Genomic DNA, 12,866 nt, shown 5'->3' on the forward strand with positions numbered 1-12,866 from the left:
TGATTCCTGAAAAGCTTCTTTTGATCATCATTCATTTCTTGCCTTGACAGCTTCACGCCTCTGGCATTTACTGGATGTTTGTAACCATCCATCAGAAGATCCCATAGATCACCATCTAGACCCAGAAAGTAACTTTCCAGTTTATCTTTCCAGTATTCAAAGTTTTCACCATCAAATACCGGCGGTCTAGTATAACCATTGTTACCGTTGTATTGCTCAGCAGAGCCAGATGTAGATGTAATCTTTTCACTTTCATCAGCCATCTTTTAAATGAAGCGTTTTTCTCTTCCTGAATCTTTTCTAAACACGGTTAAGTGCTTGCACCTTAGAACCGGCGCTCTGATGCCAATTGAAGGATAGAAAAACACTTAGAAAGGGGGGATTGAATAAGTGTGAGTTTAAATCTTGAGCGATAAAAATAAAATGCACAATTATTTTTATCCTGGTTCGCTGTTAACGAAGCTACTCCAGTCCACCCCCGCAGAGATGATTTACCTCAACTGAGGATTTAATCCACTAATCGCACGGATTACAATGGTTCTCCACTTAGTCCGCAACTAAGTCTTCCAGAGTCTTCTGATCACAACCTGATCACTCCAGGAACAACTGCTTAGTTCACTCCTAAGACTTTTCTAGAGTCTACTGATCAACACGATCACTCTAGGCTTAGTTCACTCCTAAGACTTTCTGCTCAGCCAACTGCCAAGACTTCCTCTAGAGTATTCTGATCAACCTGATCACTCTAGTTACAAACTGCTCAGCCAACTGCCAAGACTTCCTAGAGTATACTGATCAACTGATCACTCTAGTTCCTTACAACTTAATGTAATCTATTCAAGAGTTTACAAATGCTTCTTAAAAGCGATAATCACAACTGTGATATTTCTCTTACAGTTTAAGCTTAATCTCACTAAGATATTACAACAGCAATGTAGTGAGCTTTGATGAAGATGAAGATTCTGAGTTTAGAGTTGAACAGCGTTTCAGCAAGTTTGATATGAGTTGTTTTGGTGCGAAATCGTTAACCTTGCTTCTCATCAGAACTTCATATATATAGGCGTTGAGAAGATGACCGTTGGATGCATTTAATGCTTTGCGTGTTCCGTACAGCTTCGCATTTAATGTTATACGCTTTTGTCAACTACCTCGAGCCTTGTTCACGCTGTGTCTACTGACGTTGCCTTTAGTAGCTTTAACGTTCCTTTTGTCAGTCAGCGTAGTCTGCCACGTGTACTTCCTTCTGATCTGATGTTTGTGAATACGACGTTTGAATATCATCAGAGTCAAACAGCTTGGTGCAAAGCATCTTCTGATCTTCTGATCTTGAAGTGCTTCTGTTGCGTGATACCATCTTCTGATCTTCAGTGCTTCTGATCTCTTGTTCATCTGATGCTTCATAGACCCATGTTCTGATTCTGCTTCGACCATCTTCTGATGTCTTGCCAGACCATGTTCTGATGTTGCATGCTGAACCATTTGAGACACATCTTCTGAGCGCTGAATTATGCGTACTCTTTATATATTTCCTGAAAGGGAAATTGCATTGGATTAGAGTACCATATTATCTTAAGCAAAATTCATATTATTGTTATCATCAAAACTAAGATAATTGATAAGAACAAATCTTGTTCTAACAGACCCCATATAGGGGAAGAGGCCGCGGCTATGGCCGTGGTGGAAGAGGGAGTAACAATATGTTACCCCAACCTGAATCAAACATTCCTCTAATAGGGGATTGGACTACAGTTTACAAAGGAAGAAAAATGCAGCAATTACCTGCATCTTCCTCAAAAAAGGAAGATATTGCTTCCTCATCTAATAAAAATACTTCCTACAAGGAAATTGCGGTTAATAACCCACCTCAAGAACAACTGGATTATTTTGAAAATCCAGTAACTGAAAAAATCATGTATGTTGATGAGGAAGATATTAAGATAAATCCAAATGATGGATGGTCTATCAAAACAAGATACCTCGAATCACGAGGATATCCAGGTCTTCATGGAAAATCTAGGCCTCACCTAAAAATTCTTTTGACTGTTACCGAATCGGTAACAATAACTCATCACTACCAAAACAATAACCCCGAAAGTTTTATAAACTTCAGTAAATGCCATATTAATAAAATCTTGTTACCAAGAGAATGGGGTCTCAACCCAAATGGTGAAAAAGCAATAAGAATTGCTGAAGGAAAGTATATTTACTTTAATTATTGGGACTATGTCCAAGCTTTTACTCAAGCTTTTTATTACCAAAATCCTAAGAATAAGCATTCATGGTTCTTCTCTATTAATCCAGAATTGATTAATAGACTTGTACCAAATTGGTTTTATGAATGGTGGACAAAATTTGGTCCGTCTTTGGAAATATTACCCAAAGAAATACTTGACTTGTACAACCCCTGGAGTGATAATAGTCCACTTATCATAAATATTTTATCTGAAAATTTAATCACAGGTCAATGTCCATTTTTATTCTTTGCTAAATTTCAGATTCCTTGGATATGGAGATGGTCTATCACCATGTCACAAGATAAATTCAATATTCCCATTTTAGAAAGAAATTTCTTTTATAAATGGTGGAACAAGATGAGTTCCGAAGAGATCCAAAATAAAATTATTATGATTCAAGCAGCCATAGCTGAAGATCAAAATAAAAAAGCCAAAGAGCAAAATTCCCAACAAATGTCCATGGGAAATTTGAAGAATTTCTTCCAAAGAAAATATCCAAATGAAACAGAAGAAGAAATTATGGTTAGAACGCTGGATTATATGAAGAATCAATTCTTCTCCACTTTTCCAACAAAAACATCAAGAGATGAAAATTCATCTATGAAGACTAGCTCTTCTATGGGATCCATGGATTCCAATAATTTTGATTGTTTGGCAGGAGAAACCCAAGCAGAGGACCCTACTGCTGAAGATTTTTGGGATGCCATGATTCAATCCATGGCCCAAAAGGCAAAGGATAAAGCCAAAAGATAGTAGAATCTCAAGACATAGAGAAATGGACAAGAAAGCATCTTTTCTTGTCGGCCATTTCAAAAACCAAGTCAAGATGAGAATCTTATCTTATGGGAAAAAACAATGCTAAAGACAAAAGCAAAGATAGGAAGGAATCTTATCTCGATAAAAGGCCCATGCAAGCATCTTTTGTTGGACCATGCAAGCATCTTTTGGAATAGTAACAGAAAATTTCCTGCTTTTGTAAGATAGTTTGTTTTTTGTGAATTATTATTGTGTCGATGGGGCCCAATGTGTACCCGGCATTAATAATTCTTCTATGTTTTTGTAACCGGCTATCGTAGGTAGCTTTTACCGGCTTGAATAGTAAGCCTTTGTATCCCTATATAAAGGGAATTTCGTTTCGTTTGTAAGCACGCAATTTTCAATAAGATAACAAAGTTTTATATAACTCTGTCTCTCATCTACCCACTGTTGCACCCTAAAATTTGCCCACATATTTATTTCTAACTGGCTTATTGCTTTAACATCATTTGCATTTTAGGTCATACAATAAATCATGCATCATCAAATAATTTGGCATTGGGATTAAAGATTCGTGTTTTAGACTTGCGTGCTCAGAGTTTACCAAAACAAGAGGTACATTGGTTATTGATACGAGAACTCTGCTCGTTCAAGTCGTAAGGTATTTTCATGGTACAACTGAAGAAAGATTGAACACTTCAACGTCCTATGCTTATCAAGGAATTTGATTCAAAAGGCAAGATAACTCAAACTGTGGATTCAAGTATTGAATTAAGGTTTCACCTAAGTTTAAACACGACATGCAAGGTCTTAATTCAAATTCTTATGCAAGTGCGGTGTACTAAGTTGTGTTGATTCAAGTGGCCGCATAAATTCGGATTCAAGATTGATCGATGGAGTCCAGATTCTTAAACATAATATTTGCCAAAAAAATAATTCAAGCTTGTTAAGAAATAGAAACATTCCTCTCAAGGGCTTCATAATTTATTCAAGCGTCATCAAACGTTTTACACAAGAAGGTTACAAAAAATGTCCAAATGGAATTACAAAAATACAAATTTACAACAATTGACCTTTGACTCCTAAGTTTGACCGAATCAGTTTGACTTTCAAAAAAAGTGTTTCAACTTAAAATTTCCAAATCCATTCTATACTTGATTCATATCACTAGCGATGGCTAAGATTCACATTCTATTACAATGCCATAATCAGTATCAAATCTATCACAAGCCCATTCCACTCTAGCTTCATTTTCTACCTTCATTCTTTCATCAATTCTAGGCTACCTTGTATCTGCAGATCATCATATCATTCCAGGGCCATTTAATGTACCAACCTGCATCATCAATGTACAAAATAGTCACACATATAGTCCACAAACATGTTGAATCAAATAAAAAACAAATTCATGGAGAGAAAGCAGCCTACTGCAGTGTTGTGCATACATTCTGAACAAAATCCTACAACTGGTTTCAAAATCCAAACATCTTCACGGTCGACTAAACTCAAGAGTAACCTTGCAATCCACCTTTCAACAAACAGCAGAATAAAGTGAATAAAAAAAACTAAGTTATGTAGTATGTTTTCAGCACCATCACAGCTCACATCATACTTTAAAGTCAAGAAAAGAAAACATTGGAGGCAACTTGCAATCATGCTCACCACCACTTATTACAAAACCTGAAGAAGTTAAGCAAGTGTTTCAATTGGGTTCTCCTTCAAGAAGTGTTGGAATTTCAGATTCAATTACTCAGTAAACAAGTTCAGAATTCAAACAATCTAATATATCCACATCCAATTCAAGAGGAAAAGCTAACACAATATTGTGATCCCTAGTTTCACTAACAGTTTGTTAAATTAAACCAACATTTTCTAATCCCAGCTCAGCCAAATTCCTATTAATCTAACTACCTTCCAGATTTCCAACTCCCTCCAACCGAATTAACTACCATTTACTAACTAGCATTCCTAACTGTCACTAACCTTCATAACTAACCTACCCTTAACTAACCCTCAACTTTAAAAACCCTTGTAACTAACTTTCAGAACCAACCAAACAGAATAACCAACTCCCTAACAGTTTTCTAACCAACTGACCTATCTCTAACCATTTTCCCAACTGAATTCAACAGAGTTAACAACCTAACTAACTTTCTGCTAGGCCCCATAACAAAATTCAACAGAATATAACAGAATAACAGAGAAGAAATAGGGTGGGGACTAACCTCTATAAAAGATCAGAACTCAGATACCATCAGGTTCCTCCTCGCCTCTACCATTTTTGCTCTTCATTCTCTCTGCAACTTTCAGACCCTCCATCATTCTCTTCTTCACCACTCTCCATCACCACCCTTCACGATTACACTTCTTCAATCTTAACCACATACAAGAAACCTCTTCAACCTTCATCTTTCAATCATCAATAATCTTCCTCCATTCACAACAATCGCCATGACTTTCATCTCCACCTTCCTACAATCTTCATCACAAAAACAGGAAATCATCTTCAACCATCACCGATTCTTCATCATCTCATCGTCAAACTTCAACCTTCTTCTGATATAACCTTCACGATCTTAAACTCTTCTCTGGTTCATTGACACTTCATCATCAACCTCCAAAAACTTCATCCCTCGATCTACACATCACAGAATCGTAACAACCTCACCTTCATCCTTCATCGCTTCGATCTCCATCACGTATCCGCAGCAAGCTTTCTCTATCTACAATCATTGACGTCAAAAGGAACCATCGATTTCTCTCCAATCGCCATCTTCTTCTGCAATAACAACAGTTATCACGATCTCATCATCGTAGCAGATCCGAAACACCGAAAGAACCAGAAAAAAGAAGAAGGATCGAACAGAGACGGAGGATCGATTTGAGAGGGTTTGATCGGAGATGTCAGATTGAGGGTGAATCATAAACGGAGAGAAGAGATAAGGGAGAGCGTTTCGGTTTGTCTTTGGTCATGGTGGTACAATGGAGGATTTCACCGGAGAAGAAGAGCCTCCGCGCCGCAGTTCGCTGTTCGTGAAGGAGAGGAGCTGAGAGGTGAACGCAAAGGACTCCAATCGTCACTCTTCAAGTAACCCTATCCCCTTTTGTTTATTATTATAATTAGTATATTATTATGTTAATGTTAATTATGTTAATATCATAAAGTCTGATCATTAAGTTTAATTAGGGATTAATATCATAAGGTCTGGATTATTCGGCTTTGATTAGGGATTAATCAGCAATAATAATTGGTCAATAAAATTGAAGAATGGTTGAATTGGATCAAACAAAATCTGAAGATGGATTGAAACTCCATTAGGCCTTCACTGAAATCGCTATTTCCACCCCCAGGACAAGGCCCAAAACGCGCCCTAGTGTAAATCCAATGCATTTCATTTTGCTCCTGCACCCCCATGTGTTGTTAGATTTTTCTCCTTTTGCAATTTGTATCTCTTCTAACTTTGGTTCCATAAATCAGTTTTAGCTCAAATGAAAAATCAATAAAAATATTTTTTAGATAGTTTTATGTATGTAGATAATTGTGGTATTTTTTGTATATTTTTAGATTTTGTTCTTCTATTTTTGAAAAATCCTTTCCTTCAACATGTTCATTTTCTTTTTAAGTTTGATATGTTTTGCAAATTAATTTTGTTTAATACCTTAGGAGTAGAATTTGATTGCCATTTTTTGTGTGATATCAGTAGACTCATATACCATATTGTGTGGAAAAAATAAAAGTTTAATTCTATGTTTTGGTTAGGTTTTCATTAGATTTTCTATACTCGATTTGTGCGCGTTCCTAAACGGATAACCATGTGAATTTGACCTATAATTTGCTTTGCATTTATGCAATTGACTTAGTTTCTTTTTGTACATATAAGTAGGGATGTTTAGAGGTCCTAAGACCTGGAGTTGAATTTTTCAAGCCATGTTTTCTTATTTTTACTCGATTTTTCTTTCTCGCATGTAAATAACTTGCTTTTGGCTAACGATTGTACCATAACTTGTCCGAATGACCTATAATTTTGTGTGAAACTTCTTGACTTGTTTTGTGATTGCTTAGACACCTCTTAGAGGTCATTAGCTACTGACCTCCATCATTTGATTTCATTTTTCTAAACTTCACCCCTAATTTGAATTCTATTAACTAGTTTTGACCTAGTTTTGTATAGTTTTGTTAGAACTTTGTTTGTTTCAAGTTGATTGACTAACATAGATTGGTATAAGGTCTTAGACCTATAAATGATACAATACGCTACTGACCTTAAATTTAGTTCATGTTTTCATGCGCTTTTTGTTTCGATTAATGGATGTTTGTTCGCTAATTGTTAAGTGACGATTTATGCGATACTTTGGTAACTCTTTGTGAATATTTTCGTGTAGTGCCATATGGCTTTTGTGTTTGATTTAGGACACTTATTTCCTTGGTTTGCTACTGCCCTAGGGCTCTCTTCTCATCTTGTTGGAGTTGTAACTCCATTCTTTTGCCATGTTCCCTTAGACTCTTCCTTCTTTGTTAAGAGGAATTGAGATAGGTTAGGATAGTTATCCTTGACCTTAGGGCCATTAGAATTAGATTAGAATAACTTAGATTAGAGAATAGGTTAGTTCCCCTTTGTGCATTCTTTTTCTTTTCAACTTTAAAACACTAATAAATAAAGAGGCGAATCACATTAAGAAAGTGATAGAGAAATGAGTGGGATTCATTCCCTAATCTGTTTCTCAATCACTTAGTGGCATAGAAATGAGTGGGATTCATTCCCTAATCTGTTTCTCGGTCACTACTTAATGGGAGAGAAATGAGTGGGATTCATTCCCTAATCTGTTTCTCAAACATTAGTTAATGGGATAGAAATGAGTGGGATTCATTCCCTAATCTGTTTCTTGAACATTATATAATGGGATAGAAGTGAGTGGGATTCATTCCCTAATCTGCTTCTCGATCATTATACATTTTATGTGATTCACATCGCAAAGTAAATCCCCTTAAAAAATACCCAACCAAAAACATTTAAAACATTTAATAAAGGCTCGAATTAAAACGAAGTGACGAAGTGGTGCGAAACCTTGTATTGGGTTTTGTTCATCATGTAGTTACATAAAAAACACAAACCCAAGTTCATTCTTTTGCCTTGTTAGGCGCTTAAGAACAAGTTAAGTCCTTTCCAAAGTAGGCGTATAAGTCTCCAAAGGTCGAGCATCGTGGATTGTGACCTTAACCGCTGTTCAACTAAAAAACACAAAACAAATGGAAACTATGGAGCCGAACTACGGTCGCTCTGATTCCTTTAAAGGGATACGTAGGCATTGGGTCGCGGGGCCTAAGCGAGCACACTTGTAAATAATTCCTTCTTTTCCCCGTATTTCTTTTGCATGCATTCGCATTTAGGTTTTAGACATTAGACACCCTTTAGATAGAAACAAACATAGGTGGATACCATCGAGTACGATGGGCGTGAGGGGTGCTAGCACCTTCCCCTTGCGTAACCGACTCCCGTGCCCTGTTCTCTGGTTGAAAGACCTTGTTCTTATTCTGAGTTAGGTTTCCTGGTATTCCTTTCCCTTGATGGGATAAATATATTGGTGGCGACTCTGATCCATTTTTCGCGGTAGCGACACCCACTTCTTGGTATCATCACCTGGTTAAAACCTAAGGTATATTTCTGAATTCAACTTTTGTCTATGAAAATCAGTGGCTAAAATTTTTGTTGGGGAAGGTTAGGTAACTTAGAAGAAACTAAGTATGTAGGTTTTTCGCTTGTTATTAGTAAATTTATATTAAGGCAACAAGTTGTAAGGGTTTTCTCAAAACTGAAAATGTTTTTTAGTGTTTTCTTATATTCATCGTTTTTTCCCAGGAAAGGGAGTGTTAAGATGATTTTAAAAAGAAATTTTTGCTGAAAAACATTGGACATCTTTGATTTAGGAGAAATCCTTCTATCCCTTCGGGTTGATAGTTAAACAATGTTTTTGTTTGCAAAGATGACTTATCATTTGTTGCCTAGATATATTTGTACTAAGAACAGGAGTTATATTTACCTACTTAGTTTTACCTAAGGTATCTAATCGTCCACAACATCCTTAGCCAGCCATATTTATGGATTCTGATGATGATAATCATCAAAATAATTTGATTAAACATGAAGAACTTGTGGAATATCCAAAAAATTTGGATAAACTTAATAAATGGACAATTCCATCAGTACCTTCAAATCAAATTTATAAATTTGGCAAAATAGATATATTATCTCGTTTTGCTGTAAAAAGTTTAGAACAAACTATTCAAATTTCTGAAAGTACTCAGACAATCAAACTTTTAACAAAAAAGGATTTACTTCCTTTTAAAAATTATAATTATATCCATGTTGGTTTAATACAAGTTGCTGTTAAACCTTTGACCTTGCTAGGATTAAATACTAGCATCCTAGGATATATTAGGGACGGTAGATGTAAAGATTTTAAACAATCTTTAGCTGCTTTAATTGAAACAAGTCTGTGTCATGGACCAGTCTATTTTGATGTCTCTCCCAACATAAGCTTATCCATGTCTGATAAAAATTTATTAGACGCTCTCCAATTAACTATTCATACTAATGGTTACAATTTCAAACCTGGTAGTGAAATTATGGCTATATGTTATAGGGTTTATTACAAAGTCCTTACCACATTAAACCCTAAAGCTAAACAAATATCGTTTCCTGGAACTACTACTTTAGTTCAAACAAATTTGCTTACCTCTAATGTTGCAACTAATAGGTTGCTTAAATGGGATGAAATTACTTTTCCAGAAACCTGGAACCTCCCTCAGGCCATTGAACCGGAACCTATCCTTAATAAGGATGTTGATCAAATAATCCAATCAAGTGATGGAGATCTAGAGATAAATTTTAACTCTAAAAGAATGATTAGAATACCTAGATCCATGTCTGGAAGACATTCTGTGAATTCTATAATGAATTTTATTCTGCTCCCAGTCAATTAGCTAGACCTTCAACTTCTCAATTAAGAGAAGAAATAGAAGTTGTTGAAAATATAAGACTCAGTGAAAACAAAATTCCTCATGGTATATATCAAAAACCAAATCCTCCTAGAGTAGAATCACCTACTCCCTCAGATATGGTCTTCCCGTTATAATGTTAGATTATTCTCCAGGTAGTAATCTAAGAAACCTTGTCAATGACGAGTTTCAGCATACTAGATACACCCAATTTAGAGAATGGTTTTTTAAAACTTTTTCGGCTCCTATGTTAGCAAGTTTTAAAGAAGAGTACTATACTCAAATCTCTATAAACCAAGATTTCATTCCCTTTGTCAAATGGTTTATTAGTTACTATATAACCAAACAAAAAGAAGAATTGGTTTTTATGAAAAAAGACGAACTTTTAGTTCTTCAAAAACCTTGGGAAAGTATCCAAGGAGAAAAAATGGAATCTCCTTTTCCCCCAGAACAAACAATAAGTTTGGGTTCTCATACTGAAGCTACACCTTATCTTACCCTTCAATTACAAAGGGTTGAACAAAATCAGATTACTCTAAAAGAGATAAATTCCATAATTAGATCCAACAATTATACTAATGCCTACCTTGTTTGTCTTGGAGAACAATTTATTTCTCTAGAAAAAGAGCTTTTATCTATTAAAGACCTTTTAAATAAACAAATAGCACGTCAAAAAATTATTATTGACCTTATTAATAAACCTAATACTCCAGAACAAGCTTCTACATCTACAATATTAGATGTCCCTATAATTCAACCTCCTATTCCAATAGAAGGATTTAAAATGGAAACAAATGGTAATGAGTTTGTTCGCATTCTTGAGAAAAAGCTTAAAGATATACATTTAACGGTTATGACTAACCAAGACTCTTCCAATGAAGAAGACATCAATGATTTAGCAAATATGTTTGCAGATTTAGACATTAATAATCAAGATACTAATGAGATAAACCCTGTTTATAGCTCTAAACCCTTAGAAAAATACTATTATAAACGTCCCTCTCCTCAAGACGTACTTTTTGAGGAACCTGAACCCTACCAGAATTCATATTCTGGAAAAGCCATTTATGAATGGAATATTGATGGTTTAAATGACAAGCAAATAGTTGATACAATACATAGAATAATTATGCATTCAACTGTTTGTAAACAGCACGGAAATTCTGACAGCGAAATTGCCTCTTTCATATCAACTGGATTTGTTGGTCAATTAAGAGGCTGGTGGGATAATTTTATTACTGAAAGTCAGAAAAAAGATATTCTTAACCATAAGAAATTAGTTAAGTCTGAAAATCCTGGAACCGGAGCAAGTAGTATTGCCACCACAGGTGAAGAAGATGCGGTTTATACACTGTGTCTCTCTATCCTTCAACATTTTGTTGGAAACAATGTCCCTATTGGAGAGAAACTTCAAACTTTACTTCAAAATCTAAGATGTCCTTCTCTTACACATTTTAGATGGTATAAAGATACCTTTTTGTCTAGGGTTTACCAATTAAAAACTCCTAATTCCATTCACTGGAAAGCCAAATTTATTGATGGATTACCCCATTTCTTCTCTGAAAAGGTGAGAAATTCTTTAAGAAGTAAAAATGATGGGATAAATATTAATTACCATGATCTTACTTATGGTCAAATTATTAGCACTTGTGTTAATGAAGGATTAACCTTATGTAATGATATTAAGCTTAGAAATCAGCTTAAGAAACAAAAACTTTCTGAAAAACACCAAATGGGTGAATTTTGTGATCAATTTGCCTTTGATCTTGGAAAATCTTCAGAAAGTAAGAAAAGGAAAGGAAAAACATTCAGAAATAAATCTCATCAAAAGAAGGATAGTTACAAAAATTCTTATAAAAAGAATAAGAGAAGGAGTCACTTTAATAAAAGTAGACCAAAAGATAAGCCTCTTAATCATAAAGGCAAAAGAAAAGCTAAGATGCTTGATGTATCTTGCCACAAATGTGGTAAAGCTGGTCATTATGCAAACCAATGTTGGACGAAAAGGGCTCTCAATGAAATTGAGGATGAGCAATTACGTTTTCAACTTGAGAAAGTTTGCTTAATTAAGTCTGAATCAGAGACTAATTCTTCTAATGAAGATATTAACATGATTTATGAATCATCATCAGATTATTCCTCTGATGATTCTGACAATAATAACTGTCAATGTAATCAAATTGATTATTGGAAGTCTATTGTTGACATGAATGGTCTTAATGTTCTTACTACAGAACAAGATGAAGCCATAAAAGCTATTGAATCTATCTCTGAAAATAAGCTTAAAAGAAAAATGCTTGAAGTTTTGATTCAAGAAAATTCTAAAAAAGAATCTCCTATCATTATTGAAGCCCCTTATTAATTAAGTGAGGTTTTATCCAGATTTCACCAATCCAATGTCCGTGAAACTCCTGTTTCCCTCTCTGATTTACATAGAGAAATTAATCTTTTGAAATCTGAAATTACTCAGATAAAGAATGATAATCAAAGATTATCTCAAAGGGTTTCCTTACTTGAAACAGGTAACCTTAAAGTTGAAGAAATATCTTCTACTAGCAGTCCTACTACTAATGATAGGTTTCTTACTCTTATTGATAGAGTAATTTCTCAAAAATGGTTTGTTAAAATAACTTTAGTTGTTAATAGAACATTTATCTTAGAAAATGAAGTTGCCCTTATTGATAGTGGCGCTGACCTTAATTGTCTTCAGGAAGGAATTGTTCCCACCAAGTATTATACAAAAACCACTCAAACCCTTGCCCAGGCTAGTGGTGACAAATTAACGGTTAATTATAAATTACCTAATACATATGTTTGTAATCAAGATATTTGCTTACCTACCCATTTTATCTTAGTAAAAAATATGACTCATAGAGTTATTC

The 12,866-nt window shown here is 34.9% G+C and overlaps 1 protein-coding gene across 1 annotated transcript in view; it reads left to right on the top strand.

The window, feature by feature from the left end:
- LOC131641708 (uncharacterized) overlaps nt 1-12,346 on the top strand; it is a 32,294-nt gene extending 19,948 nt beyond the window's left edge. Inside the window, exon 2 of the mRNA XM_058912007.1 lies at nt 9,744-12,346. Coding sequence (XP_058767990.1) covers nt 10,121-12,346 — 2,226 coding nt within the window. The 5' untranslated portion in view covers nt 9,744-10,120. The remainder of the gene's footprint in view (nt 1-9,743) is intronic.
- Nucleotides 12,347-12,866: the final 520 nt, after the last annotated feature.

Source organism: Vicia villosa, unplaced genomic scaffold (assembly GCF_029867415.1).
Source record: "Vicia villosa cultivar HV-30 ecotype Madison, WI unplaced genomic scaffold, Vvil1.0 ctg.003983F_1_1, whole genome shotgun sequence".
NCBI lineage: Eukaryota > Viridiplantae > Streptophyta > Magnoliopsida > Fabales > Fabaceae > Vicia > Vicia villosa.